This window comes from Pygocentrus nattereri, chromosome 10, assembly GCF_015220715.1.
Source record: "Pygocentrus nattereri isolate fPygNat1 chromosome 10, fPygNat1.pri, whole genome shotgun sequence".
NCBI classification, from domain to species: Eukaryota; Metazoa; Chordata; class Actinopteri; order Characiformes; family Serrasalmidae; genus Pygocentrus; species Pygocentrus nattereri.
Genome location: NC_051220.1, coordinates 35,407,290 through 35,432,812, shown reverse-complemented (window position 1 = coordinate 35,432,812; position 25,523 = coordinate 35,407,290). Strand labels below are relative to the sequence as shown.

General features: G+C 38.9%; 2 protein-coding genes across 7 annotated transcripts in view; one reads left to right on the top strand and one right to left on the bottom strand.

The window, feature by feature from the left end:
- Positions 1-5,232, top strand: part of daam2 (dishevelled associated activator of morphogenesis 2) — a 139,712-nt gene extending 134,480 nt beyond the window's left edge. For 3 of the 5 annotated variants that reach the window (XM_017690751.2, XM_037542208.1, XM_037542211.1), the window contains one exon: positions 862-1,077. In XM_017690751.2, coding sequence (XP_017546240.1) covers positions 862-1,077 — 216 coding nt within the window. Of the gene's footprint in view, positions 1-861 lie in introns of all 5 variants that reach the window. The other 2 variants (XM_037542210.1, XM_037542209.1) reach the window with 1 other exon arrangement.
- Positions 5,233-7,078: 1,846 nt separating this feature from the next.
- Positions 7,079-25,230, bottom strand: mocs1 (molybdenum cofactor synthesis 1). Of its 2 annotated transcripts, none has more exons than XM_017690754.2 (11): positions 24,936-25,230; positions 22,909-23,041; positions 22,049-22,216; positions 18,803-18,967; positions 17,710-17,771; positions 16,054-16,165; positions 12,582-12,694; positions 12,007-12,117; positions 10,791-10,911; positions 10,343-10,390; positions 7,079-8,236 (listed from the first exon to the last, which is right to left on the bottom strand). In XM_017690754.2, exons 1-11 carry the CDS (start codon positions 25,110-25,112, stop codon positions 7,224-7,226), a joined length of 2,223 nt encoding a protein of 740 aa, XP_017546243.1. In that variant the 5' UTR covers positions 25,113-25,230; the 3' UTR covers positions 7,079-7,223. The 2 variants fall into 2 exon arrangements, with proteins under 2 accessions (XP_017546243.1, XP_017546244.1); XM_017690755.2 differs by having other exon boundaries at positions 8,099-8,236; positions 10,328-10,390; positions 24,936-25,229.
- Positions 25,231-25,523: the final 293 nt, after the last annotated feature.

Below are 25,523 nucleotides of genomic sequence, written 5' to 3'. Positions count from 1 at the left end.
GCAATGTCAAAAATACCCCAGCACCCTGTGATAAATCCATACATGTACATCCATACCATATACAGTGTCACAGTTCAAGTACATCACTCAAGTTAGTGTGCTGTCTACACTTCCACTGCTTGCTTACAGACGTTTCAGCATTCCAAACATAATTCCCTTTATCAACAGATCACCAGATGTTATGATTACTTTTTGTCCTTCGTGGTTGACTCTGAATTAACTGGAAAAATCGTGTACCTGCCAATGTTATATTGCAAAACCACAAAATATCATTGTGTTAAATTTGAACTTTATCGCATTCTCTGTCTCAGGTTACGCTCTTTGGTTACGCTATACATTGTGCATTTCTTTATCTCGTCCCTGGATTGTCGTAGGGTATTATTGTCTCACATTGAACACACACGACTAAACACACATGCACTAACCAGAAATGACTAATTACTGTTAATACCCTGATACCTAGTGCTACAAAGCTTTTCTGTTTGACAGCATAAATCACACAATTACTACTAGAAAGGCTATGACAATTTCAGGGTCATTGGAATGGCCCTCTTCTGGTTCAGATCCTACCTGACTGACCACTGTCAGTTTGTAAAGGTAAACATCAGATCTTTTGTACATGAGGAGGTAAAGTATGGTGTCTCACATAGTTCTGTTCTAGACCACTACTATTTTCATTCTAGAAGTTCCTGTGATTCATAAACATGGAATCCATAGCAGCTTCCATAGCTATGCGGATAAAGCACTCTACCAGTGTCTTATATGCTATAAAAGTACTTGATGTGATGCAGTTTTGATTAGAAGTAACTTTGTGTGCGTGTGTTTGATGTCTGTTAATGAGATGTCTGTGTGTGCCCCCAGTTGAAGGAGCAGAGGGAGCGAGAGAAAAGGGCCAAAAAGAGTGGAGGAAGTGTGTCGGAAGAAGTGGGCGAGTTTGATGACCTGGTGTCGGCCTTACGCTCGGGAGAAGTGTTTGATAAGGACCTCTCGAAGCTCAAACGCAACCGCAAGCGCTCAGTCAACCAGCTGGTGGAAAGCGGAGGGCGTGAAAGGCCAATCACTAAGGTCAACTATTGACCCCTGTGAAAGTTTGGTTCACAGACTCAGATACTGTACCTGAAGGAAATTCCTAACTGCCGGATGTCTCCCTCTTCACCCACATCTTGTCCTAACCCATAATGACTCACAAGCTAAAGACTTATTGACCACTGTTGGATAGTCCTCTATGTGCCAGAAATTCCTACAGCACTGTGTTCAATACACTTTCTTTAATCTCATGCTTATTCTAAATCCTACATGGTCTTCCTCCTCTGCATGTATAATGATTCGTTCCTCCAGACCAACTCCAGATGTAGCCTCAAACTGCCGAGTACCCGAATCCACAACTTTGGGTCCAGTCTTAGCCATTCACAATGCACAATTTCCCCAAGATGGTTAAGATCAGCCAGAGGAGAACTACTATGGCAGGTCGGGAGCTGGTGCCATCACCAGTAGCACATGATTGGAATTGGGTTAGTCTTATTGTGGTTGCAAAAAAATTGACAGAATGTGGGAGGATTCTTTGAAACACCTCTGGAAAACTTCTCATGTTGAAAGACACTGCCAGCCTTGGGTGCTGATACCCTGTGTGCCTCTCTCTCCACCTATATTTCTCTGGTGCTTTGATAAAGAGGATTATAGAGGTCCTCTCTACCATAAGTATATGTGAGAACTACAAGCCAGAGAGAGAGAAAAAAAACATCTCAGCAGTTTTGCAATAACCGAGCTGAACGATGGATCCAACTGTAACGCAGCTGAAACTTCATTAACCTTATATAATACGGAGACAAGGGCAAGGAGGAGAACCTTTAAACGTTGGGCTGGCCAGCTAGGAAAACAGGACACTGTGGTCACAGCCATTGTAGGCTGGGATACCCCCTTCCCAAGTGCCTCCTCAAAAAGACGGCATTCTCAAGGACTGCATGCAAGTTGGAAGGCCGAAAAAGCACAGCACTTAATGTGGAAAGACTGAAGAGTGAACAACTGAAATGCTCTGAGACAGAATGATGCTGGAGGCATGTGTCAAAGTTCATTTCCACCTACAGATCTTCTCTGCCTGTTGATACAAATTCAAATCACTTGTGATGGCATTGCCTAGTGCCAAAGTAATTATGTAGTAAATGCAGGTAGAATAGCATTTATATATTTATTTATACAAAGAAGCAAACGTGCTAACTTCAAAACCCTTTTTCCCCATATCTTTTCTAGTTTGCACCTCTAATACTGGTATTCCTATGAAGTTGTTTCATTTGATAAATATTTGGCTCATGCATAAAAGAATAAGCCTGTGATTTGAATCGATGATTAGCCAATCCATGCAAATCTACCAAACTTCTGATGACAATTCAAGAGGCAGGGTTGCATTCAGTCCCAGCACTGCCTTGGGTCAAAACAACTTACTGTGCCACTGCAAATATTTGTTCATTACTCTTTTATGGATCAGCTTTGGGTCATGGGTACTTAAGAGTTTTATATAAAGAGAAGATGTATGCAGATTGTGTTAGTAGTTGTACAATCTGTGTGAGCATCTGTTTGCATCCTCAGAGTGATGATTCCCTTGAAACCAATCAATGAGCTCAAGCTCCACATGATGCAACCCACTTATTTTCCATATATTTTTGTTTATATTGTTTCTCATTACATGTATATTAAGCGTTGTAGAAGTAAGTAAGACAAAGGTTGCAAATGCATGGACAGTGGCCTTTTTATTTGGATGCACATGGTTTCCCACAGAGCAGGAGGGATGGAAGATGGAAGAAGAGAGTTATAGAGTAAGGGGTAAGGTTAAGGATAAAGCCCTTATGGCTAAGACTGAGGACATTCTGCATGGCAGAGAATTGTGGTTTTTTTTTTTGTTTGTTTTTTTTGTGGTACCTGGTAGTGAGATCATTCTGAGGTGGGGTATGATGAAGTCTGTTTGACTAAGTGTTCTGATCTGGTTAAAAGAAGACCAAACTGAGACGCTCATCATGCACATTGGGCACCATTTGTCAGTTTTACACCATTTCGTGTATTCTTGTTTCTTTTTCTCCATCTGCACATATGGGGAACCCTGGGGGTTTAGTAAGAGGATTGCTCTTATCTCTTAAGAGATGATTGAATATTCTCAGACTTGTTGCTAATCTTTCATTTGTGTGGTACTGCTCCACGTCCCTGCATTTACGGGGGTGAAGTCAGGGCTGGGACCCCATGCTACTTTCTTTTCTCTGTGCCAACAGGGTACTTCATCCATTAAACCAAAAGTTGGGGGTGGATACGATTACACAACAGCCATAGCATATGGTGCCATTACAGAGAATTAGTGCTCATTTATGCTCATTATTCTCTTCTAGAGAGGGGGACAGGTTTCCTTCTTAATGTTTAATGGTAAGTGAGGGCATGAGGGTCTCTTCATTCATATTTATATTATTTTTTGAGCATATGCCAAAAGTACTAACCAAATACCCACTGATCTAATCCAACACTACCTTATTTAATCAATTATCTTACCGTGAGCTGATTAGCTTACATCAGATAGCTGCACTACATCCAGCCCTTGGGTTGCTGAATATGCCCAACAGACACCATGAAGTGGCAACTTCATGTGGTGCAAGACGTCAAATGGTGTTAGAAATGATGTCAGTGGTCTGCAGCGAGCCTTGGGGTGCTTAGAACCGTTTTAATAAACCGTGTAAAATAATGTGGTGATGGGTGTAAAATGACACTAGATATAATATACCAAATAGAAAAGAAAAGAACATATTAACTTAAAAGCACACGTTGGTTGACACTTTGGAATGTTCCTCACATTGGAAATATAAATTAGATGTCCATGAAGGAAAGTGAGATCGTGACAGCTTAATGAGCATTTTCTCCATGCTGATGTAAATTTAGGTGTTTTTGGGCCACTTTATTTTCCATTCTATTCTTCAGCTCATAATGTTTTCATCAGTAAGGAGAGTGCTTTAGCAGATGCTGGTAGAAATACATTGTTCCACAGCTTGCATTCTTTAGTTGGATACCACGGGGTATTCAAAATCAGCAGTATTATTGTTTGTGTTCATATTTTTTGTTGTATTTGGTCATTGACTGGCCAAATGGAAAGAATAATAAATGTAGCTTTGTTGCTTGATGCACTTTTTGTTTTGTAGGACAGGCTTTTCCTGCACCCTCAGTATGGACACGCTCATGCAGGCTTATCATTACAGGAAAAAGACAGAGAGGATTTGAGGAAGGAAAGAGTGAAAGTATGGTCAGATTTATTTTCGTAGGTAATGAAAGTTGGCCCTTCTAAATAGTTGTAAATGGCTGGTTCCAAGTCCCCTTTGGCCTGAAGCGAACATCTACCCATAGAGGAAAACCAGGAGGAACCTGGTTTTAACATAGATATGTGGTTAAATTCACAAAGGGGCAAGACACAAAGAACCGATTCCGACTTTAAACACACATTTGACTTTGGTCTGGTGACCACATGTTGACATGATGACGAGGACATAAATATATATAGAGAATGTAGTCCTTTAAGAACTGAACGTGAAGTGTATCAGAGAGCACCAGTCTCTTCCACTGCTTCAACGTGCATCACTTGCTTTTGTATCTTTTATTTCAAGCGAATGTTTGCCTTTCACCTTTGTTTGGTCCAATAATGCACTTGTTGTTTGCTAGAATGACTCTGACTCTAAACATGGTGCACAAGTATGATCCTCTGATCGAAAAGATTTATATTATGGGTAAGAAATTACCTGCAACATGGAAACACACTAGTTACACAACCTTTGTATTGGCCATGGGAAACTCGAGTTTTTGACAGGTTGTATATTGTGCAGGAGTATTTTTAAAGGTTGACCTGACGAGCTTCACCCGGAAGATGTATAGTTCTGAAATATTTTGTACACCGTTGTAGTTGTTTGAGGAAAACAAAAAAAAAAAAAAAGGAAAAAAAAAGATGTTAAGGAATGTTTCATTTTCCTGTAAATTGAATCTATTTATTTGCCTTATTTAGTTTGCTATATTTTGTATGTATACACAGCATTACAGCAAAACAAAAAAATGTTATATAATTATAAATATGAACAACTATACTGTGGTCCTTGTAAGTCAAATAGGTTTTTCACTCTTCTCAAGTTTGAAAAACTTTCATTTTATATTTTTTGTTTGTTTTTGCTCGCCATGCGTCCTTTTGTAGGGTAAAATAAACCTGTTTCCCATACAGTTCATGCGTGTCCTTTTTTTACATAACAAAGCTCAGCACTGCCCTCTGCTGTTAGATTGACAATTATGCATTATGAACAACATGGTGTTTAAAATTGCACAACACCTTACGAGGCAAATCTTTAGTTGGCCTTGATTTTTCTTGTCATGAGCTTCTAGCTAATATGCACTTACTGAAAATCTTCAAAATACTTCAGTCACCAATACTGATTGAAGACTTCATTCAGATAAACAATACTGATTGTTTAAACTGAGTGGTATAAAAATCACCCATCAGGTGAATATCACTGGTGTACATTACTAGGTTAAAGCCACCATTCATTTATTTAATTTTATTTATTTCAGTTTATTTCAAAACTGCTGACATTCAGCAGAATATTACACAGAAGTCTCAACAACTGTAGTAATGTTTCATTATTTAGTGCATCTTGCATTTCGTGTGAACCTTTAGCTTTATTCCATCTTCCATTCTTTTCAGGAGACTTTGAAAAAAATCTGCAGGTATATTTCTCCATATTTTTGCATTTTACACTTCTCACAATCCAAATAGTCCCAATTATAAATTTAGATTCCATATAAAACCTTCCTCTACATCTCCAGTCCAGTTTGTCTTTTTCTCAGTGAAGTCTTCTTGACAGCTACACATCCTTTCAGACCCATAGTGCTGAGTTGTCTGGAAGGATTGAGAGAAACACATGGATTTTTTCAGATCTGATGCAGCTTGATTTTCTTCTTCTCTCTCAGGTTTTACCAGGTTTTGAATGATTGGATGATCAATCTAATCTCAGAAGTATCTCCTGAAAATGGATAACTTTTACTTGTACTAGGTACTGCTTTGACTGAACATTGCTAAATTAAGGGTGGTCTCTGACTTTTCCACAGTACTGTAAATCATAGCTACTTCAAATACATTAGTATGAAAGATTCAAGCCTCAAACCTCTAAATAGAACGAGTCAATGCAGACCTTACCTGACCTGGATAGGTTATTTTTAAGTGTGTGCTACTTATTATACTTGACACATCTTTGAGAAGATCCAGACACTGCTGAGTAACAAACAAATCTTCTAAAGAATTAAAAAAAAAAAAAAAAGGAAACTACTTAGTCTAGAATGTCTTTGGCTTTCTAACTAGTGTGCCTGTCCAGGGGTTAATACAGTGCAGATTCCTGGGGGGGAGGATTGTCTAAATAGAACAATTAAGTTTCATAATCAATCTTAGATCCAATCCCAGATCAATACTTGTATACACAGGTATAAAACACATTTGTACTGATCACATTACTGTGAGCCACCACACACACACACACACACAGCACCTGCATCAAACGGAAGTACACATCACAATAGCTTAACACTGAACATTATCAAAATAGTGTTAACGATTCTCCACAAAAGCCGGTTTTCAAAGGATTTTTCTCAACAAATAAAATCTCTCTGAAATCAGTCCAGTTTTTCAAGGCAGTGCTGTTCTGCTTCAAAGGCAGAAAACACAATGAAATGCTACTGTATGAATACAATGGCAAAGTTTCTAAAGGCACAATATTGATGTCAGTAAGAGCTTAAGGGAACACAAATCAGCTTGGCCTTATAATACTTTGAAGAAAGTTGATTTAGCTACATTTGAGGATTCATGAGCGCTCTGTACAGTCGTGAGCAAAAGTTTGAACAGCCGCAGTTGAATCATGTTTTAAGAACTTTCTAAAAGAATATTAAGTAGGTTAGTTTATTTAAATTTTAGTGCACAATTTGTATTCATTTATTGAGTTTAACATTGTAAAAAAAATATATATATAAAAATGTATAACTTTCACACAGACCACATTTTTTCACAAAATGTTAAATTCAATAATTAAATAATAATTGTGCATTAAAATGTGCAACAGTGTATAGAGGGTGTGTATTTATTTTCACTTAAAAATTCAGCAAAACATGTCATTTGACCACAGGTAATCAAACCTTCGCATACGACTGCATGTGGTAGCTTCGGTTTGCTATTAGCTGGTGCGCTGAAAGTCACCTCGCCGTCCTCCCGTCTTGCTGAGTAGTTTGATGTCAGTGATAACAATGTCACGACTGACTGCCTTGCACATGTCATAGAGCGCCAATGCCGCTACGGTCACTGCTGTCAGCGCTTCCATCTCCACCCCAGTGCGGCCTGTTGTCTGGCATGTCGCCATGACAACAGCCATATGCCCCTCTTCTTGCAGCTCAACTGTGACGGAGGCATGGTCCAGCGGCAAAGGATGGCACAGAGGTATCAGAGAGGAGGTCTGCTTAGCACCCATGATGCCTGCTAACTGCGCGACCGCTAAAGCATCACCCTTGGCTAGCTGGTTGGCACGGACCAGACCAAAAGCCTTGGGACCAAGAATGACCAAGGCACAGGCTGTTGCTGTGCGGCAAGTCACTGCTTTATCTCCAACGTTGACCATTGAGGCTTTGCCTTGTGCGTCAGTGTGGGTCAACTGGTCAGAGGTTCCATCCTTGTTTGAGAACAGGAGGTTTGCTGTACTGAAATTTTTAGGACCGTCATTTTGACTATGATGCTCCCTTAGGCTCTGCTGCAGTGGACGTCTCTGTTTGGGGAGAGTCTGGGAGAGGCCACTCAGTGACGTCTGCCTGAGATAGCCTCCAAGTCTATGTGCGTGTCTCAGCTGTGTAAACCTGTCTGTGCGTGTATCAGAATTGGAAGCATACTGAAAATCTGAAATGTTCACTGCATTACCGCTGAATACGTCAGAGAAAGCTGAGCTCCTTCCCTGACAGGCATGGTAAACATTCACTACTGTCTCAGTTTCACAAGAGACAGAGTTTGTAGAACCAGGTGCATCTGTCACAAAAGTGCTGCTAGTAAAATTGTTGTTGACTTGGCCACTCCAGTGTAGGTAGTTGGGCCTGTGAGACTGTGTTGTTACTCGGCCTGACGGACCCATGCGAGGAGAGGAGAGAGGAAGCCCCCTCTGCTCACCTCTTAACACAGACACAGGCTGCTGGCTACATTCTCCATCTGAGGAACAAGAAGGAAATAAGAGGAAGTTCAACAATTACTCAATGCTAATGAATAGGCCTGGACCAAAACATGATAAATTACAGAGATTATATTGATAATTATAGTAATCATTCTTTCCCAACATCGATAAAGGGGATTTGAGGTACTGTATTTGAATGATTTATCTTATATCAGCTGCACAGGCCTGAACTTTGAACCAACTGCTAATTTAGAATGTGTTGTAATACTCGAGTCCTCAGCACCATAAACTATCTACATTCCTCATCTTGTTCTCAGCATCATTTTGACTCGGTCCTGTCTCATTCTTGGGGTGAGGTGGACTCGGGACAAGCAATGCCTCCGTTTGCAGTAACTGGAAACTAAACTTTTTTCCTATCCTTGCTGAATAATCAACAAACCTTCAAACAGAAGAAAACAGTCCTTTCTGAACATGTTTAAATAAAGTCTGTTTGCCGGTCCATGATGGCTTAACTGGGTATAACTGTTTGTACATTCATTAGACCTAATCTCATCTCTTTAGAGCAGATTGGAATGTTGTTATTACAATGTTTTAATAATAAAAATGACTGTATATTGTTTGGTTTATATTCAGCTGACTTTAGGTGGTGATTCTGAATAAATTTTAGAGAAGAACGATTTGAAGAATAATCTCACCATCATCTACTTCAGAAAGTTACAATGCAAAGGTGGACTAAGACTATAATGTAAAAAGGATTAATAACAGTTTTAGGCTTCATATTATTTAAGGTTATATTTCACAAAATCTAAAAAGTATAATCATATTGCTATATTCGATCATGTACAATTAATTATAATTCTTGTACAATAAAATGCCAATTAATTTCATTTTTTCTTTATTCTCTGAAAAAAAATCTTAATCTCTGATCTCTTTCTTCACTCTGAATTGTCTACTACAAAGTCACAGTGTTGACGGACTGTGCCCAGGTCTCCGCCTTCACTCTGACTTTACTACAACACTATTCATTACATTAGGTAGCTTTAACTTGCTATACAGGGAGTCTTCTATGCATTTGCTTGTAACAACATAAACTAGTGACTGGAAATGTCATCTAGGCAAAACCATAAACAAACTACAGACACATTAGCAAATAACCTGATACTACAAGTGTGTTTTATCTTAAATAAAAAAAGATTTTTTACATTATGTAACATTACTAAACATCAAATTACTGGAAGTTTCCTATAAAAGGTCTCACTTCATTTAATGTCCTTATAAAAATGAAAGCAAGGGCAGCTTACAGCTGTCTTTTCTCAACACTGCATTAGTTCCTCCTCATTTCTGGCTAGTGTAAGCTTTAGGTGTCTGTCATACTGTGACATTGCAGCTGTAGTATTGATTATAACATGTCACTTAAACATGCTGCTTGCCATTAAGACAAGATGTTAAGACAATTAGCAGCTGGAGAGCTATGGTGAGTTGAAATTGTGAGAAAATAAGGCAATGAGATTGAAGAAAACAAAACAAGAGGAAACTGTGGCAATAAGACCCCACATTATTCGCAGTGCAGAATTTGGTTTCTTAAATCAGATGTAATGTAAAGCAGCACTACTTGCAATACTAGATAACTGGCGATACTAGAGTACAGCACATGGTCAAACACCGCTGGTCAAATAGCTTTGTCGATTTTCTAGGTGAAAGTGGACAAACATCTTCTACAGGGAACTTGTAGAGAACCTCTCTGCAAATTTCAGTGCACAATTTCCATTTATTTGCTGAGTTTAACCAACTCATGTGGCATAACTTTTGCACAGGCCACATGTTAGATCCAGCAAATAAACAGTAATTGTTGCAAGTAACATATGCAGAAATGTGTTCTCTGAGGAGGATGTGTTAACTTATCTGCACAAAACTCAAACTATGTATGTATGACCGCATATGTGCATCAATATTTACTGTATGAATATTTATCAGTATTGAATGATATGGGACATTTTCTGGCCCTAACATGCGCAATCCATTTTAGAGCAAATTAAATAAGCAAATGAAAACTGATGAAGAGCAAATGGATAAAACTTAGCAGTCATACGCAAACACAAGTGAAAATGGGTCAGAGACTTTTTACGTACAGATGTGTCACCCACCAATGAGGATCATCGGCCTGTTCTTCATCTGAGATATATTAAACATGCCTGTGAAGATAAAGACGAATAAACACAATCACACACTTAAAAGGGGAAGAGGAAAAGAGAACAGTGTACAAAAGAAATTTGTGTGTTTCCATTAGGCCCTGGGCTAAACTGTGCAGCAGAGAAGCATTAGCACTGAGGAGCATGGGGAGCATTAGCGAAATGGACTGAATCCTCCTCCATTAAGAGGAGGAGAGGAGGTGGATTACTGAGAGATGGATGACCTGTGGAGTGTGTCTAAGCTATGAGGAGAGGGCAGTGAGGTTCTTTCACTGAAGCTGCAGGGGAAATGGTAGAAAAGAAAATGATAAGAGCAATGACTTGACATCAAACAAAGACACCGAAAAGAATGGAAAGATGGAGTTAAAGAAAAGGGTTTGATTCTGTTTGGTGAGTCTAATACCTGCGTGCTGCTTCTTCTTTCTCCCCACTGCAGCGCCTATAATCTGCAGCAGCTCCTCATCAGATGCTCCAGAGCGCAGAAAATCCCTCAAAGACACCTCAGAGTTTCCAAACAAACACACCTGCCACACATACACAAACACAAAGAAGGATGGGGGGGCAATTAGTAGTCAATGGTGATTATAAAAAAGGAAAAAAATTTTAGTTTAGATACTGAATATATGCATAATTTGCTTGTTCTACTGTGTTTGCACATACTCAATTGATCAGTGTCAGTACAGTACTAACAAACAAAACCTTAAATGTGTAGTTATTACTGAGTTATTTCCAATGTGTTTTGCAAACTAAACTCGTGTCCAGTGCTGGAAACCATTTGTAATCACGCTCATCTGTCTACCATCACTGCAATAAACACCTTTAACCAAGCCAACATGTGACTCTCTGACCACGGTTGTCCACACTGTAACATCTTAATCAGCAATTTAACCGTGGAGTTCTTGATCCGTCACAAATATATCATAGTTGCAGTTACAGTGCACTACTATTCAACTGTGTGGTTCATAAACAGTGGGCTGTTATAAATAATTCGTGCGTAGATGCTGAAAGCCTGAGTTGTAGAGCAGGTCTTCAAAGTTCCCCCTTCATGCACCATTTAAGAAAAAACTGCACGTTGCACAGATTGAACTGATGGTGTTGTGACAGTGGCAAACTGCAGAAGGCATTATAATTTGATTTTGCGATTCATCAAACTTTTGATAGATTAATCAATTACAAAAATACCTGTTATTCACAGATCTATAGATGTGTGTGGTTTATAAAAAGAAACCCTAAACAGATGCATGACTGGGTTAAGGCCCACACCAGCTTTAAGTGCAGATTTTATAAAGGCTACTCAATGACGAGAGCAAAGTTTGGTGCTGAAAAAGAAACTGCTGAAGATCCAAAGTACCAAAATAGCACCTTATCCGTAAAACAAGGTAGTAGAGATATTATGGCCTGGGCCTGTGTGGCTGCTACAGCTATGTTATTGTGTAAATGCTGTAAGTTCCACATGGTGAAATGTATTAAAACCTGTGCACTTTAATTACATGTGAATTGTTAGACATGGTTAGAAAACTGATGTACAGAAGCAAATAAAAATATGCCTTTGTCTCAAACATTATGAAGGCCATTTAACATTTTAATGATGATCACCTCTCCAAACCATGTAAATGTACCTTGAGGTTGCCGTCAGCTGTGATGCGCAGACGGTTGCAGGAGCCACAGAAATTGTCCGACATGGATGTGATGAAACCCAGTTGACCTTTAAATCCTGGCACCCTAAACGCCTGGGACCACACACAGCCGCATATCAATCAGAGGATCAAACCATGACTAAACTGTGTCTACAGCCCTGCCTCACACGGAACAAACATTTACAACCAGCTTAATAAGTTAAACAGGTAACAGAAGCACTTACTGCTGTATTTCCTGCAAGACGTGCATCCGACAATTCTTTCAATCACATAGCAATAAACTCAGACATTAACTAAGACAGTATAACAGACATTATGCTAAGGAACGCAGCACCCACAAGTGAAAAATGACCAACATTTAGCTTGTAATATAATTAGAACGTTTCTCCCAAGAGCACAGAGAGTGCTTACAAAAGGCCCAAGGCCAACACCATAATTTAGCTTAAGCACTGAGCCATGATAAATGGCTTCCTTTAATTGGTTCCAGTGAGGAATCAACAATAGGAATAATTCATGCTTGGATTAATTATTTAGCAGGAGTCCAGGGACAAGCTGACCTTGGCAGTGCCTGTCTCATCCCCAGGAAGCGGCTCTAGATTGGGCCACTGTTGCTTAATGTGGTCCAGCATCTCTGCGTAGCTCACCATCTTCTTGAAGTTCCATTTGTTGCCTGCAGAGGGAGCAATTCAAACAGAATTAACACTGCTGCCATATACATACCAGCAAATGAAACAAACTACCCTTCAATATTTATGACATTGTAAATAACTGATCCTGGTCTTTTACAGAACTGGGTGAAAGTCAGAGACCCCCATGATTTATTTCATTTCCTGTCAAAACAGCCATTACATTTAAGCCATTCATTTTTCAGGAAGAGGAAAGTCAAATAAAAATAAGTGAAGAGTTTTCAAAGCTGGAGTTTTAAAATTGATAAAAAAGATGCAAAGACAATAAGAAACAGAAATAACTGCGCAGAGCAATAACTTTATTCATACCGTAGTTTTTGATGGTATTCTTTGTAAAACTTGATATTGTTGGGTTTTTGCCTGTTCCAACTTATCAAACCTCTGAGAAATCAAAATGTCTAAAACTAAAAAAGGGCCTTATTCATAAACCGTTCCCAAGACGAAATTTCTTCTTATATCCCACTTTTTCACAAAGATGAATATTTGGGATTTGTTCCAGAATCTACACACTCAAGAGCACAAAAGTGTAGACAATTCTATGCTTTAAGAACACGTCAGAAATCTGTCGTAGACTTTTTCTTAGGATCTTTCTCAAGAACACATTTAAGAAAAACTTGGGCAGATACTGGAGACTGAGGCCAGGTGATGCCTAATTCGCACTAAGAAAATATCTTGAAGAACTGTGATATTACTAGGGCTGTCAAATTATTAAAATAATTCATGATTAAATCACATCGTTTCATGAAGTTAATTGCAATTAAGTACACTTGCCTTTTTTGCGTCATTTTGATTCTAAAGAAAGATATTTTCCTTTTAAAAAGCAGCGTATTTTATTATAGCTATATGAGTGGACAAAAGAAGCATCATAAAATATATATCACTTTCAATAATCCAAAAACATTTCATCATGTGAACATAGGGATAATATGAACTTGAGTATGAGCATCATGTGATTTCCACAGGGTGACAGCAGTTTCCAATTTTAATCACTGTCAGTGGTTCAACTCTTCCATGATTGTAGCCGCTCACTCTTGCTCATACAGCTAATGGATTCTCAGAGTGGAGGCTCTTGATGGGAGCTTTCCACTTTGCTATGGCTTTTATTAGTTTGTGATTTATCCATACTTCTCCCACAAGCACTGTCCTGAAGGTGGTGAAGGTGCAGTAGGTATCGCTTTAAAAGCTCAATTTGAATAAGATAGCAACGATCGCAAATTAGATCACAGCAAAATACAGTGTGCTGCAGCTGGGCTTCAGCCTGGATTTCTACAGATGGTTCGAAGGGTCTTAAGGAATCCATTAACAGCATTCAAAATATATGTGGCTTTGGTCATATATTGTGTTAACACACTGACAGTAATATATATTACATTTTTGTCAGACCTGACTTCTCTTTATCTACAACAGGGGAGAAGAAGAGACATGCAGTGTGGCATCCAGCTAAAAACCTGACCTCCGAACAGCAAAAGGAAGAAACCTCTGAGACTCCTCAAGGTTCCTGAGGTTCCTCTCAAGGTTTCTTACTCCTAGGGAGTTTTTCCTTGCCCCTGTTGCCACTGGCTTGCGCATGGGGGCTCAGGCCCTGATTATTAAAAAAAAATTTTTTTTAATAAAGCTGCTTTGTGACAATGTCTTTTGTAAAAAGCACTATATAAACTCTTTTTCTTCTTTTGGCTGCTCCCTTTAGGGGTCGCCACAGCGGATCATCTGCCTCAATCTTGCCCTATCCACTGCCTCCTCCATGTCCACCTTCACTACATCCATAAACCTTCTCTGAGGTCTACCTCTTCTCCTTCTGCCCGGCAGCTCCATCTCCAACATTCTTTGACCAATATATCCACTATTCCTCCTCAACACATGTCCAAACCATCTCAACCTGGCCTCTCTGGCTTTATCTCCAGACTGCTCCACCTTCACTGTCCCTCTGATCTGTTCATTTCTAATCTTGTCCATCCTTGTCACTCCCAACGAAAATCTCAGCATCTTCATCTCCGCCACCTCCAGCTCAGCCTCCTGTCTTTTAGACAGAGCTACAGTCTCCAAACCATACATCATAGCAGGGCGCACTACTGTCTTGTAAAAAAGCACTATATAAACTAAAAACGTGAAGCCTTCGTTTCCTGAAGGAAACGCAGAATGGCTGCGCAGTTTAAATGGTTCCCACTCCCTGCTAGGTTGTTGCTAGGCGGTTACTATGCAATGGCAAAAGTGAATGGGACTCTACGGAAGAAATGAGGAACGGGGGAAAAAAATAAATAAATAAAGAGAAACGGATAAGTGCAGGTCAGACCAACATTAAATTCATGCTCGGGGACCTGTCCTGAGACAGTATATGTGAAATGGTGGTTTGAAGTCATTACAGCCAAAGTAAGTCTCGAAAACTGCAGGACAAATTACATAGCAAAAAACATAAGAATAGTTTTGACTTGACAGACCAACAGCTGGCAGTTGGGTTAAATGAATGGATTTCTATCAAAGCAATCATATCACTCATTATATTTCTTATACAGTATTATTTTGATGCTGAAACTATGATATGCCTCACAGTTCTGGACTTTGTCCAGTCACCACAGCGGTCATTTTAGTATATGATTTACACAGCCCAGTTCCAACTGTATAAACAGAAAAGTATGTATTAAAAGATTTACAGGTCTTTTATGTAACGGCAGCCATCGCTTCTCAATTTGGACTCTTTTACAGTTGCAAGCTGCCTACTGAACATCCAAAATTCATCATACAACTAATGCAGGTCCCCTTAGTGTTGCACAATAAACGTCAAAGTGAACTAAATGGGAAATGAGTCATTATTTGCGCACTCTCTCCATCATATTCTGACAGACAGCTCTTTTGAAAAATGCCTCTAATAAGTGTGTAATTCAACACAGGTTTCTTTCTGACCTTTAAGACAACAAAACACAAAACTTCACAATGAATAACAACAATAAGGTGACAGCAGAAGAAAGAACATTTAAATGTATTTTTAGACAAACAGATGAAGTGACTGTTGTAAATGTCACTTGTGCTGTCAAAGAGGTATTTCAGCTAAAATGATTAATGATTTGACACACACTTCTATTCATTTGTCAGTCATGGCTCATGACTCTAAAGCAGGACATTCAGTTCAAAGGGCACCAAGGCAAAAGTAACCTGCAACCAGAGGCAACTGTTATGGTCATAACAAAAAAAAAAAAAAAAGTGAGTCCATACTTTTCTTTTTCAACCAAATGTATATGCTACTACTTGCAATATGCATTAATCTGTATCAGAGAAGCATGTAAGCAGTTATGTATGCATGCCTCACTCTCAATTGCAGGCATGGGTTATAAATGATAAGAAAGCTTACCATCAAAAGGCATGTATTCTATGAAGCGCACATCCAGAGGTTTCTTCTCAGTCAGAGCCACAAAGTCCAGCAACTCGTCTTCATTCAGACCCCTCATTACCACACAGTTCACCTGCAAGACATACCTGCACTTTACTCAACGCTCATACCACACAATCTGAAGACCACAACCAAACAGCTGAAGCTTTTATACCATCTTTGTAATAACAGTGTAATATACTGTCACTATTGTATCAAATCTACGTATCTCTATTAAAATTTTTCTATAGAACGTGAACATAGCTAGACCCCACTGGTGACATCCCTTCTTATTAGAAATAAATCTAAAGTGTGGAAACAGGATCCTAATGCATGGCCACAATTTAGAAAGGTGTGGGAATGAGAATGAGTTAAATTGTGATAGTTAACTCCTGGCCATGACTTAGGAAGGCAGAGAATGACGTGTGATAGTTAAGTTGTAGACACAGCACAGTTAGGAATGGAAACATGATAATATAGATGTGGTGATTATGTAGTAAGGCACGGGAACAAGATAATTAAGTTGTCGCCTTGACTTAGGATGGTATAAAAACAAGACCTTTATGTTGAGGCCAGTACTTAATAGGGAATGAGAACAAGATGATTAAGTTGTGTCCCCGACTTAAGTAAAGAACAGGATCGATATAATTAAGTTGTGGCCACAATTTGGCAAGGCATGGGAATGAGATAATTAAACTGTGGCCACAACTTAATAATGCATGGGAACAAGATAAAGTTGTAGCTACAATTTACTAAGGCATGGGAATGAGATAATTAAGTTGTTGCCATGACTTAGTAGGGCATGAGAACAAGATGATTAAGTTGTGGCCCCAAATTAAGTAAGATATGGGATCGAAATAATTAAGTTGTGGCGAAAATTTCATAACCTTAACACAACTTAATAATGCATGGGAATAAGATAAAGTTGTGGCTATGATTTAGTAAGGCATAGGAATGAAACAGTTAAGTTGTGGCCACAATTCAGTGAAGCATGAGTTGTAGCCACAACTCAGTTGTGAAAACAAGATAGTTGAAAACAAGTCTTTTTATGCCTCACTAATTTGTGGCCACAACTTAACCATCATAAATCTCTTGTTCCCATGCTGTATTTTTCCACACCGTGGTAAGTGTGAGAATGAGATAACTTGGCTGCGGCCACATCAAAGAAATGATAAAAGATCTATATAAAATGGTCAAAAGTCAATTGTAATAAAGTCTTACTATATTAACTTTGAGAAAAAGTTACCATTTAGGCAACACATGATTTTGTTCTGATAGCACCAACATCCCAACATAGTAAATTAAGCATTTGTATTGACAGAAAGACAAAAATAAAAAGTGTTTTCTGCAGGAGAAACTCAGTGAAGCCAACAAGCTCTGAAATTGACCCTACAGCGCTGTCAAATCCCATTGATAGAAGATGAGACACCAGTGACTGGCAGATTCCACTGTTTAGAAGCACTTGCTATAAATTACTCAGCTTCAGAAAACACAAAATAAACTATTCTCCCTCAAACAGAATCTTTACTCTGAACCTTATTCTTTCCAGCTTCATAGTCTCATTTTATCAATACTGTAAAACAAAATTACAGATTACACTAATTAAAACAAAAACACAAAAATAAAAATTGTTTTTACCTTAACTGGATTGTAACCCATTTCAACAGCCTTGTCAATCCCTTCAATCACCTTATGGAACCCTGTAGAGGAGAATGATTTAAAAATAATCAAAACCTCAAAGGTAAACCAAGCCATAAGTACAGTACACTGTACACGTTAATTAGGAAATGAGGTTAAATCAGGAAACCACAGAAAGTGTATAATTTGGATCAGACCTCACTTCTGCAAATATATCTACATTTCTTAGGTTGGAGAATCACAAGAGTGCTGCTGCCGTTACTCCTTGTTTCCATAAAAGCCTGAATAAGACTCCAATTAAAAGGCACTTAGTAGTCCTACTGTTCATGACACAAGGAGAATATTTTAAACTGAATCCAAACCACTGCAGTAATTGGTATCAAGAAGAGTTACTGCAGTATGACTAGCTACCAAGGCTTCAAGCCATCAAACGGCAAAGTAAACTGGAACTAGAGAGGCGTCCAAAGGTCTGAGACCACACTGAAAAACAGGGGATTTTTTCCTTTAAACCTGGAAATAAAACAGAAGGTTTTCAGAATTTTAAGATATAAAAAGAAAATTTAGACAATATTTGACAATATAATTTGTAATGAAAACCTTGCATTAAATTAGGAAGGAATGCAAAATAAAGGCCTCAGTGGCTTCAGATTTCTGAACCACGTTGTAAGTACTACGTAAGTGATATGTTCTCTTTAATGATCTTTCCATAGTCCAAAATCAACATTAAACAATAATCTAGTAATCATGTATGTTCTAAGTGGCAGTAGCTAACTTTAGTTTACACACTCCCTCTGTGCTTTCCTGTGTACTGCTGTTACTTCACCCGAGTCACACTCCTCCATCTGTCTCCAACACTGAGGTATCTGCCACCCGTGGCTCCAGCATTCTGTCATTTCAGTTGGCTTTTACAACAGCTCTGCTGCACCAGCAACAAGATTAACTGCTTATCAGTGTTACTAAAAGGCGACACTATAACTCTTTCTATTGATTTTGCTGGGTGTGCGTACACATCACAATACTCCACTGGCATTCCTCTGCGCCTGGTGACTCACAAAACATCCAGACATCCCAAGGAAAAAGACTGCTCACCCACCTTTACGTCTAACGATGAACTCAAACTTGGCCGGCACTAATGAGTCCAGACTGATGTTGAGTAGATCCACTCCCGCCTTCTTTAGACCAGGCAACACTCTAGCAAGATTTATACCATTAGTAGTTATGGCAATCGTCTTCAGACCCTCAAGCTTCCGCATTTCCGCTAGAAACAAAACAAAACAAAACAAAAAAAAACAGAAAAGCTCAATTCTTTACATTCCAAAGGGTTAAAGGGTGATTAAAGTAGTGCTCCTAATACTTACCTGTATCTCCATTGACATGGCCAAATAATACAGACAATAGCTTACACGTTTCCCTGTACTTGTAAAATTACAGAACATTTGTTGAAAACATACTTAAAAAAGGTTAACAGGCAGGTGTTGACCCTTATACGAGAAGTCCATGAGCAGAAGGTGCTGAATCATCTGCCCACTGGCTTAATGAAAGTGTGTTCTGAGTCACCAGTTTTTGTCTACAGGGAAGTAAAAGGAAATGTCTGTGTTTTCAGCTGTATGCCACACATGCAATGGATAGAAATTAGGCTGAAAAGACTGGGCACATGCTAGTTGGAGGGCAAAATAGCAGCCAAGGAAAACTTTTCTTTTGTTTTCTTTTCTTTTACTGTTCATCATCACCAACAAAACAACAATGGAGCATCTGAACAACTGAATTGGGCAAAAACTTTGAAAAACAGGCAGAATTCCCCTTTAAAGGAAAGGTTTGGTCAAAAATCCAATTTGAACTATTTTTCAACTACTGCAGACATAGTTGATTAGTCATGTTTAGTGTTTGTTCAGCACTGAAGCTATGAGGCTAAGGTTGGTAACAAACAGATGTCAGTTGTCGCCCCAATCTTTTCTGTATATTCATTCAGGTCGCGCAGTCAAGGAATGTCTACGACAGCTGACTGCTGTGTTTCTTGTTCATTTTTATAGTACACAATAAGTCATACGGTGTCCTACACCACATGAACAAGCCTGCACAAACATAATGAAGATGTGGATGCGGTTTGAATGAGTTGAGAGATATTTGGGGGATGTATTTCAGAAAAAAATAGAAAGAGAAAGTTCATGAACAAACTAAGTTGGCTTGAATAAGTCAGTTAATTTCGTTAAAACGTTAAAATGGTTGAAAACTGTTGACTGTTGTTAAAATGTTGCCAAAATGTTGTAAAGCAGAAGCTTCTGTATCTGTGATGGATGAATTCTGTGCCACCTTAAATCATCTTAAATTCTGTGCCATGCTAATTGCAGTCCCACCATAAAATCTGTGCCACCTTAAATGTATTGCTATGTTAATTGAAGTTGCACCTTAAATTCCGTGCCACCTTAAATTCTGTACCACATTAATTTTATTTCCGTGTTAAAGTTCTACCTTAAACACTGTTCCATCTTAAATGTAGTGCCGTTATTTCAAGTTCCACTTTAAGTTCTGTACCACCTTAAATAAATTTCAACCTTAAATTATGTGCCACCTTAAATTTAGTACTATGGTAATTGCAGTTCCACCTTAAATTTTGTGCCACCTTAAAAAGAGTTCCATTTTAAATTCGCTGCCACCTTAAAAGAAGTTCCACCTTAAATTCTGTGCCACCTTAGTTTTATTGCTATGTTAATTAAAGTTCCACCTTAAATTAAGTGCTAACATGAATGCAGTTCCACCTTAATTTCAGTTTTAATTTAATTGCAATGTTAATTGAAGTTCCACCTTAAATTCTGTGCCATCTTAAATTTAATGCTATGTTAATTGAAGTTCCACCTAAAATTTAGTGATACGTTAATAGCAGTTCCACCTTAAATTTAATGATATGTTAATAGCAGTTCCAACTTAAATTTAATGCTATGTTAATTGAAGTTCCACCTTAAACTCTGTGCCATCTTAAATCTAGTGCTACATTCACTGAAGTTCTACCTTAATTTCTGTTCCAAGTTGAATTGAGTCACATGCTGATAGCAGTTCCACCTTAAATTTACTGCTATGTTAATTGAAATTCCAACTTAAATTTATTGTTATGCTAGTTGAAGTTCCACCTTAAAATCTAAGTGCAATTCCACCTTAAAAGCAGTTCCACCTTAACATCATGTGTGCTGATACTGCTGAGCATTAGGCTGGAAGCATGTGGGACATTGTGCTCTGTGTGTGAGTTTGTATGCGTTGTGTGAGAGAGGTACCCATTGTACTGCCAACATTTGAGCGTAGAATAATAATAATAATAATAATAATAATAAGATGATAATAATAATAAGATAATAATGTATAATAATAAGAAGATTACAAAGCCAACTTAATAACTGGGTGACTATTCGCTTCTAGGGTTTGTTAGCTACAATGACCATGTAGGTCCACATGAAAACTAAAGAAGCAAAATTTGGACACCAAACAAGTCTTGGCTGATTGACTAGATCTGAGGTGAATGGAAAACTGTGAATTTAGATTTTTCATCACATTGTTCAAGTCTCACAAGATGCTGATCATATGACTGCACTATGTATTAAGCAGTGGAACACATGACGGCTTACCATGACATTGGCATTATGAGTGCTAAACTGAACTTCCACGTTTGGCACGGAGTTCCACTTTCCAGCTCCACCTCATGTTCATCTGCCCTCACTAGTACTACTAATCATACAGAGTTTCTGAAGAGGAAGGTTCTTGTGTCTCAGAAAGTTGCCAAACAAAAAGCTGCCAGACAAATCAAAGTCTTTATTAAATATTGATGTTAGACTAGACTATTTCAAGCCTGTCTAACACAGTCTCAAAAAACTTAAAAATTAAATCAGATGCTGAAAGAATGCCTTGCAGATGTTGGAAAAAAATGCCTGGCATGATGTACTTCAATAATTCACTGCATTTTGGCCCCATTGACAGATCTTTCCTGCTAAAATATACATCAACTGTCACGACTGTTTCCTAATACAAGGATATATTCATATGCATCAGGGCATTTTGAAAACATAAGATGAAGAGGTTCTCTGACTGTGAAAGAGAGACTTGAGTTTCAGCCTCTAGAGGTCTGAGGTGTATATATCCATGGCATACCGAGGTGCACAGGCTCAGCTGTGCTCGGGATGCTCAGAACTGGCTTTTAAATACATCAACTAAAACCATATCTTAATGTAGCACCACCACTACAACAATGAGGAAACTGTATTTGGTGCCATAATTTTCAAGACTTCAACAGCACTCAGAGGCAATATTCAGTTATTTATAAAGATTTTCTACCCTTACCATAGCTTTAGCTTACCGATAATATGGAGTACATCAGGGCGGATAAGTGGCTCTCCTCCAGTCAGGCGGATCTTCTCCACCCCCTCGTGGACAAAGAGTCGAGCCAGAGTCAGCACCTCCTCTGTGGTCAAGAGCTGGCTCCTTGGGGTCAATTTCACTCCCTCCTCTGGCATACAGTACTGACCTGAGGCAAAAAAAAAACAAACAAAAAAAAAAACGCTGTTACAAAATGCCAACAGGAGATATAGACAACAGTCTTTATTCAGTATAGACATTTATGACTAATATATTCCCTTTTTAATCTGTAAGTTAAAGGGCTCATATCCTATATCTTTCTTGCATTTTATTTCGTCCCCTTACACTTATGCGTATTAATGTACCAAAAAAGTCATAATTCATTTATACATGATCATTTTCCAACCTCTCTTTATCCATTAGAACTAAACAGGCTGCTTTTGTTACTGTGCCTTAAAATTGATGTACATAAATGAGCTCTGTCATGATTGGCTGTCCTATATAGTGCCTCATTCAAAAACAGTCCAGGCTGAAACACTCCTTATAACCTCAGTACTGTAGACTGAATATAGACGCAAATATTTGGGACACAATGAATTCAAAACATGCCATATCTTACATTCCCTATATGGACTGAATTGACTGGAAAGTGAATGACACACATTGACACTTTAACAGTGCGTGCATACAACATTTTAATCTCTTAAGGCAAATAAATTAGAAAAAAATGGGATTTCCAGGATATCGGCCCTTTAAATCAACTGGGAGATGGGCAGCAATAACTTGAGAGAAGATCCTTCCTGGCCCTCCACAAAGTTTGAACTGGCTGGAAAGGCACATGCCACCAAGTGAATCACTCACAGCGCAGGTTGCATTTTTCTGTAAGGGAAATTCGCAGATAACTGTGCCTTCGTCCAAAAGCGTCCGTGAGGAATTCTGAGAAAGGCAAGACGTCCTTCAAAACACGCCTGTGACCATGCGCAACAACTACTTCCTGAATGCGGAGGGAAAAGAGAGAGACAGAAAAAAGTGTTAGAACATTAGTGTGTTTCAATGTGTTAAGGAACCTTATGAAACTAAAGCTCTTGATCTTGACCTTAATGCAGCCTACATCAGTCCATGTTGCAACTAAAGTATTTTTAGTAATGTAAATAATATAACAATTTCTAAATTACACTGAAAAGTAAAGATTCTGTGCCTATTTGCTGTAATGATGTTTCAATAGAATTAAAATGGCTAAAATGGCGAAGTTTCCTTCGGGATCCATAAAGTAAGCAAGTAAGTAAGTAAGTAAGTAAGTAAGTAAGTATGTATGTATCTATGTATGTATGTATGTATCTATCTAAAGCTGCTCTTTTCATTTCTGGAAAATATTTTAACTGCTTAAGGGGGCTTGTCTCAGTCCCAAGCAAACCCCACTAAACACTGATTCAATTAGTGAAGAGAAGAAATATGATAGCATTGATCATTACTTGATTTAATCCAGCCATTGCAAATGACTGCAAAGGCTGAAAAAATGGGAAGTACCCTTTTATGCATGGCCTAAAAGCTAATGAAGATTCATATTACATGTTTACAGCAAGGGACATGACATATTGCATTAATTCACTGTCTCTGACCCCAATATAAGATTTAATGCATACTCGGTACTGTTGTCACCTGTTATACAGCATTTACACACTGGATGAAAAACTCAGTGTGATGAGCTCATTGTCAGGTAAGCAAACACTGCACAGCAATTCATAACAGAAAAATTCTCAATTCTCATTCTCAGAACCATTTCATTATGTTAACAACACAACACAGACTCTAACCAATGTTACAGGCTGTCCACTGCACATCCTGTATGTCCAGTTCTACTGAAACACAGGGGTCTCTCTTTCCTTGTCAAATGCAAGAACAGACTGAACATAAAAACTTAAGCAAGCTGCAAAAAACTAGTCTGCTTCAAGAAAACAAGCCTGTTTCAGGGTTTCTTGCTCGACTCTTAGCTGACATGCTTTGCTTTGTATAATCAGCTACAGAACAACTGATACGTATTCATGATCCAGTTCGGTCAACAAAGTTTGACAGCAAAAGATGATCCAATATCCAACAGCTTTTCTTATTTGTCATCAATGACGCCACGGCTAGAGTAACTGGTTTGTAGCTTTGGAGTGCCACATGATAAGCCTGTCCCAGTGGTCAGAGACTCATGATTCTGACTTATGGTCAGGATATAGTACATACAGTATATTCTGGAACATTAACACTCGGCCACCAAGTTACTGCACAGAACTCATCAAGACAGTCCAAATTGTCTTGGTTGTCAATGTTATGTTATGTTATGTAACGGCCTGGAGTAGAAGTGCTGCTCATGTCCCAGTGGGAACTCACCACTGCCAGAATTACATAAGCCATGAGGTGGGGAGCAACTATTCCTGTACTTCAGTAAACATTTTAAGGATTTGTGCGTTTCTTGGGTTTTCAAATTGTAATACGTAAGAATCTAGCATGATCCCAAAAAAGGGAAGAACAATTCCCAAGAAGCTAGGTGTAGGTGCACTGGTGGTCTGGTAGTGAATAAGACTGCTATGCATGGTTCTCTTCGTATGCACTTAGAAGAAAATCAGTGGAATTCACCTTATTGTCAACGTTAATGAAGCTCTAATTAAATGAGTGCGTCATTGCTCTGTAATGTTAGACTAAATGCATATAGTTAACAGTCCTACAGGAGCTAGAAGAGTCTTAACTGCTGAGTGGAGAATGATTAGACCAGGTCAGGCCAGGATTAACACCCGGGCACAACACGCGAAGTTTCCCAAGAAGTGCAGCCGACCAAATGTGCCGCCGGTGCTCACACAGCTGCAACAGAAAACAGTCTGAACTCAAACCCTGCTCCGCTTTACCTGCACAGGCTGGGCTTTAGCTTCTGTCACCTCACTGTAAGGCTGGTTTTCCTCTTTAGTCACAGAATAGCCGCGCTGCAGTAGTTTGTCTCCAGCTGGCACCCTCACTATCCGCAGGGCCTTGGCGGCGTGCGTCCTGCAGATAAGCCGACAGCACTGGCTGCTGTGAAAGGCCATTTCAGACGACGACTTTCCAGCTCAGCAATAACCGCGCCGCTATCGCTACTTTCTCCCTGTGAGGGTCCCTGAATCTGAAGATCAGAGCCAAAAACGTATTGACTTGCCCTCACACACAACAGAAGGAGTATCGCTCTTCAGCCAATCAGCTGCGTGACGCTGTGTGTTATGGGAAATGTAGTTCATCTTGAGTCTTGCTTTTTTTTAAAAGGGTACGTAGGCATTTCCCAAAGCAGATTATTTTAACATGCTGTAAAGAAATCCAAGCACATATAGTAACTTTAATAATAAGTTGAATTCAGAGTTATACAACGTTTAAAGTCGTATTCCACTCTTGCGCCAGGTGTGTTAATGATTCCCACCGGTACGTTTGGAGTTTGAACGTACATGATGCAGTCAAGAGCGTGGAAG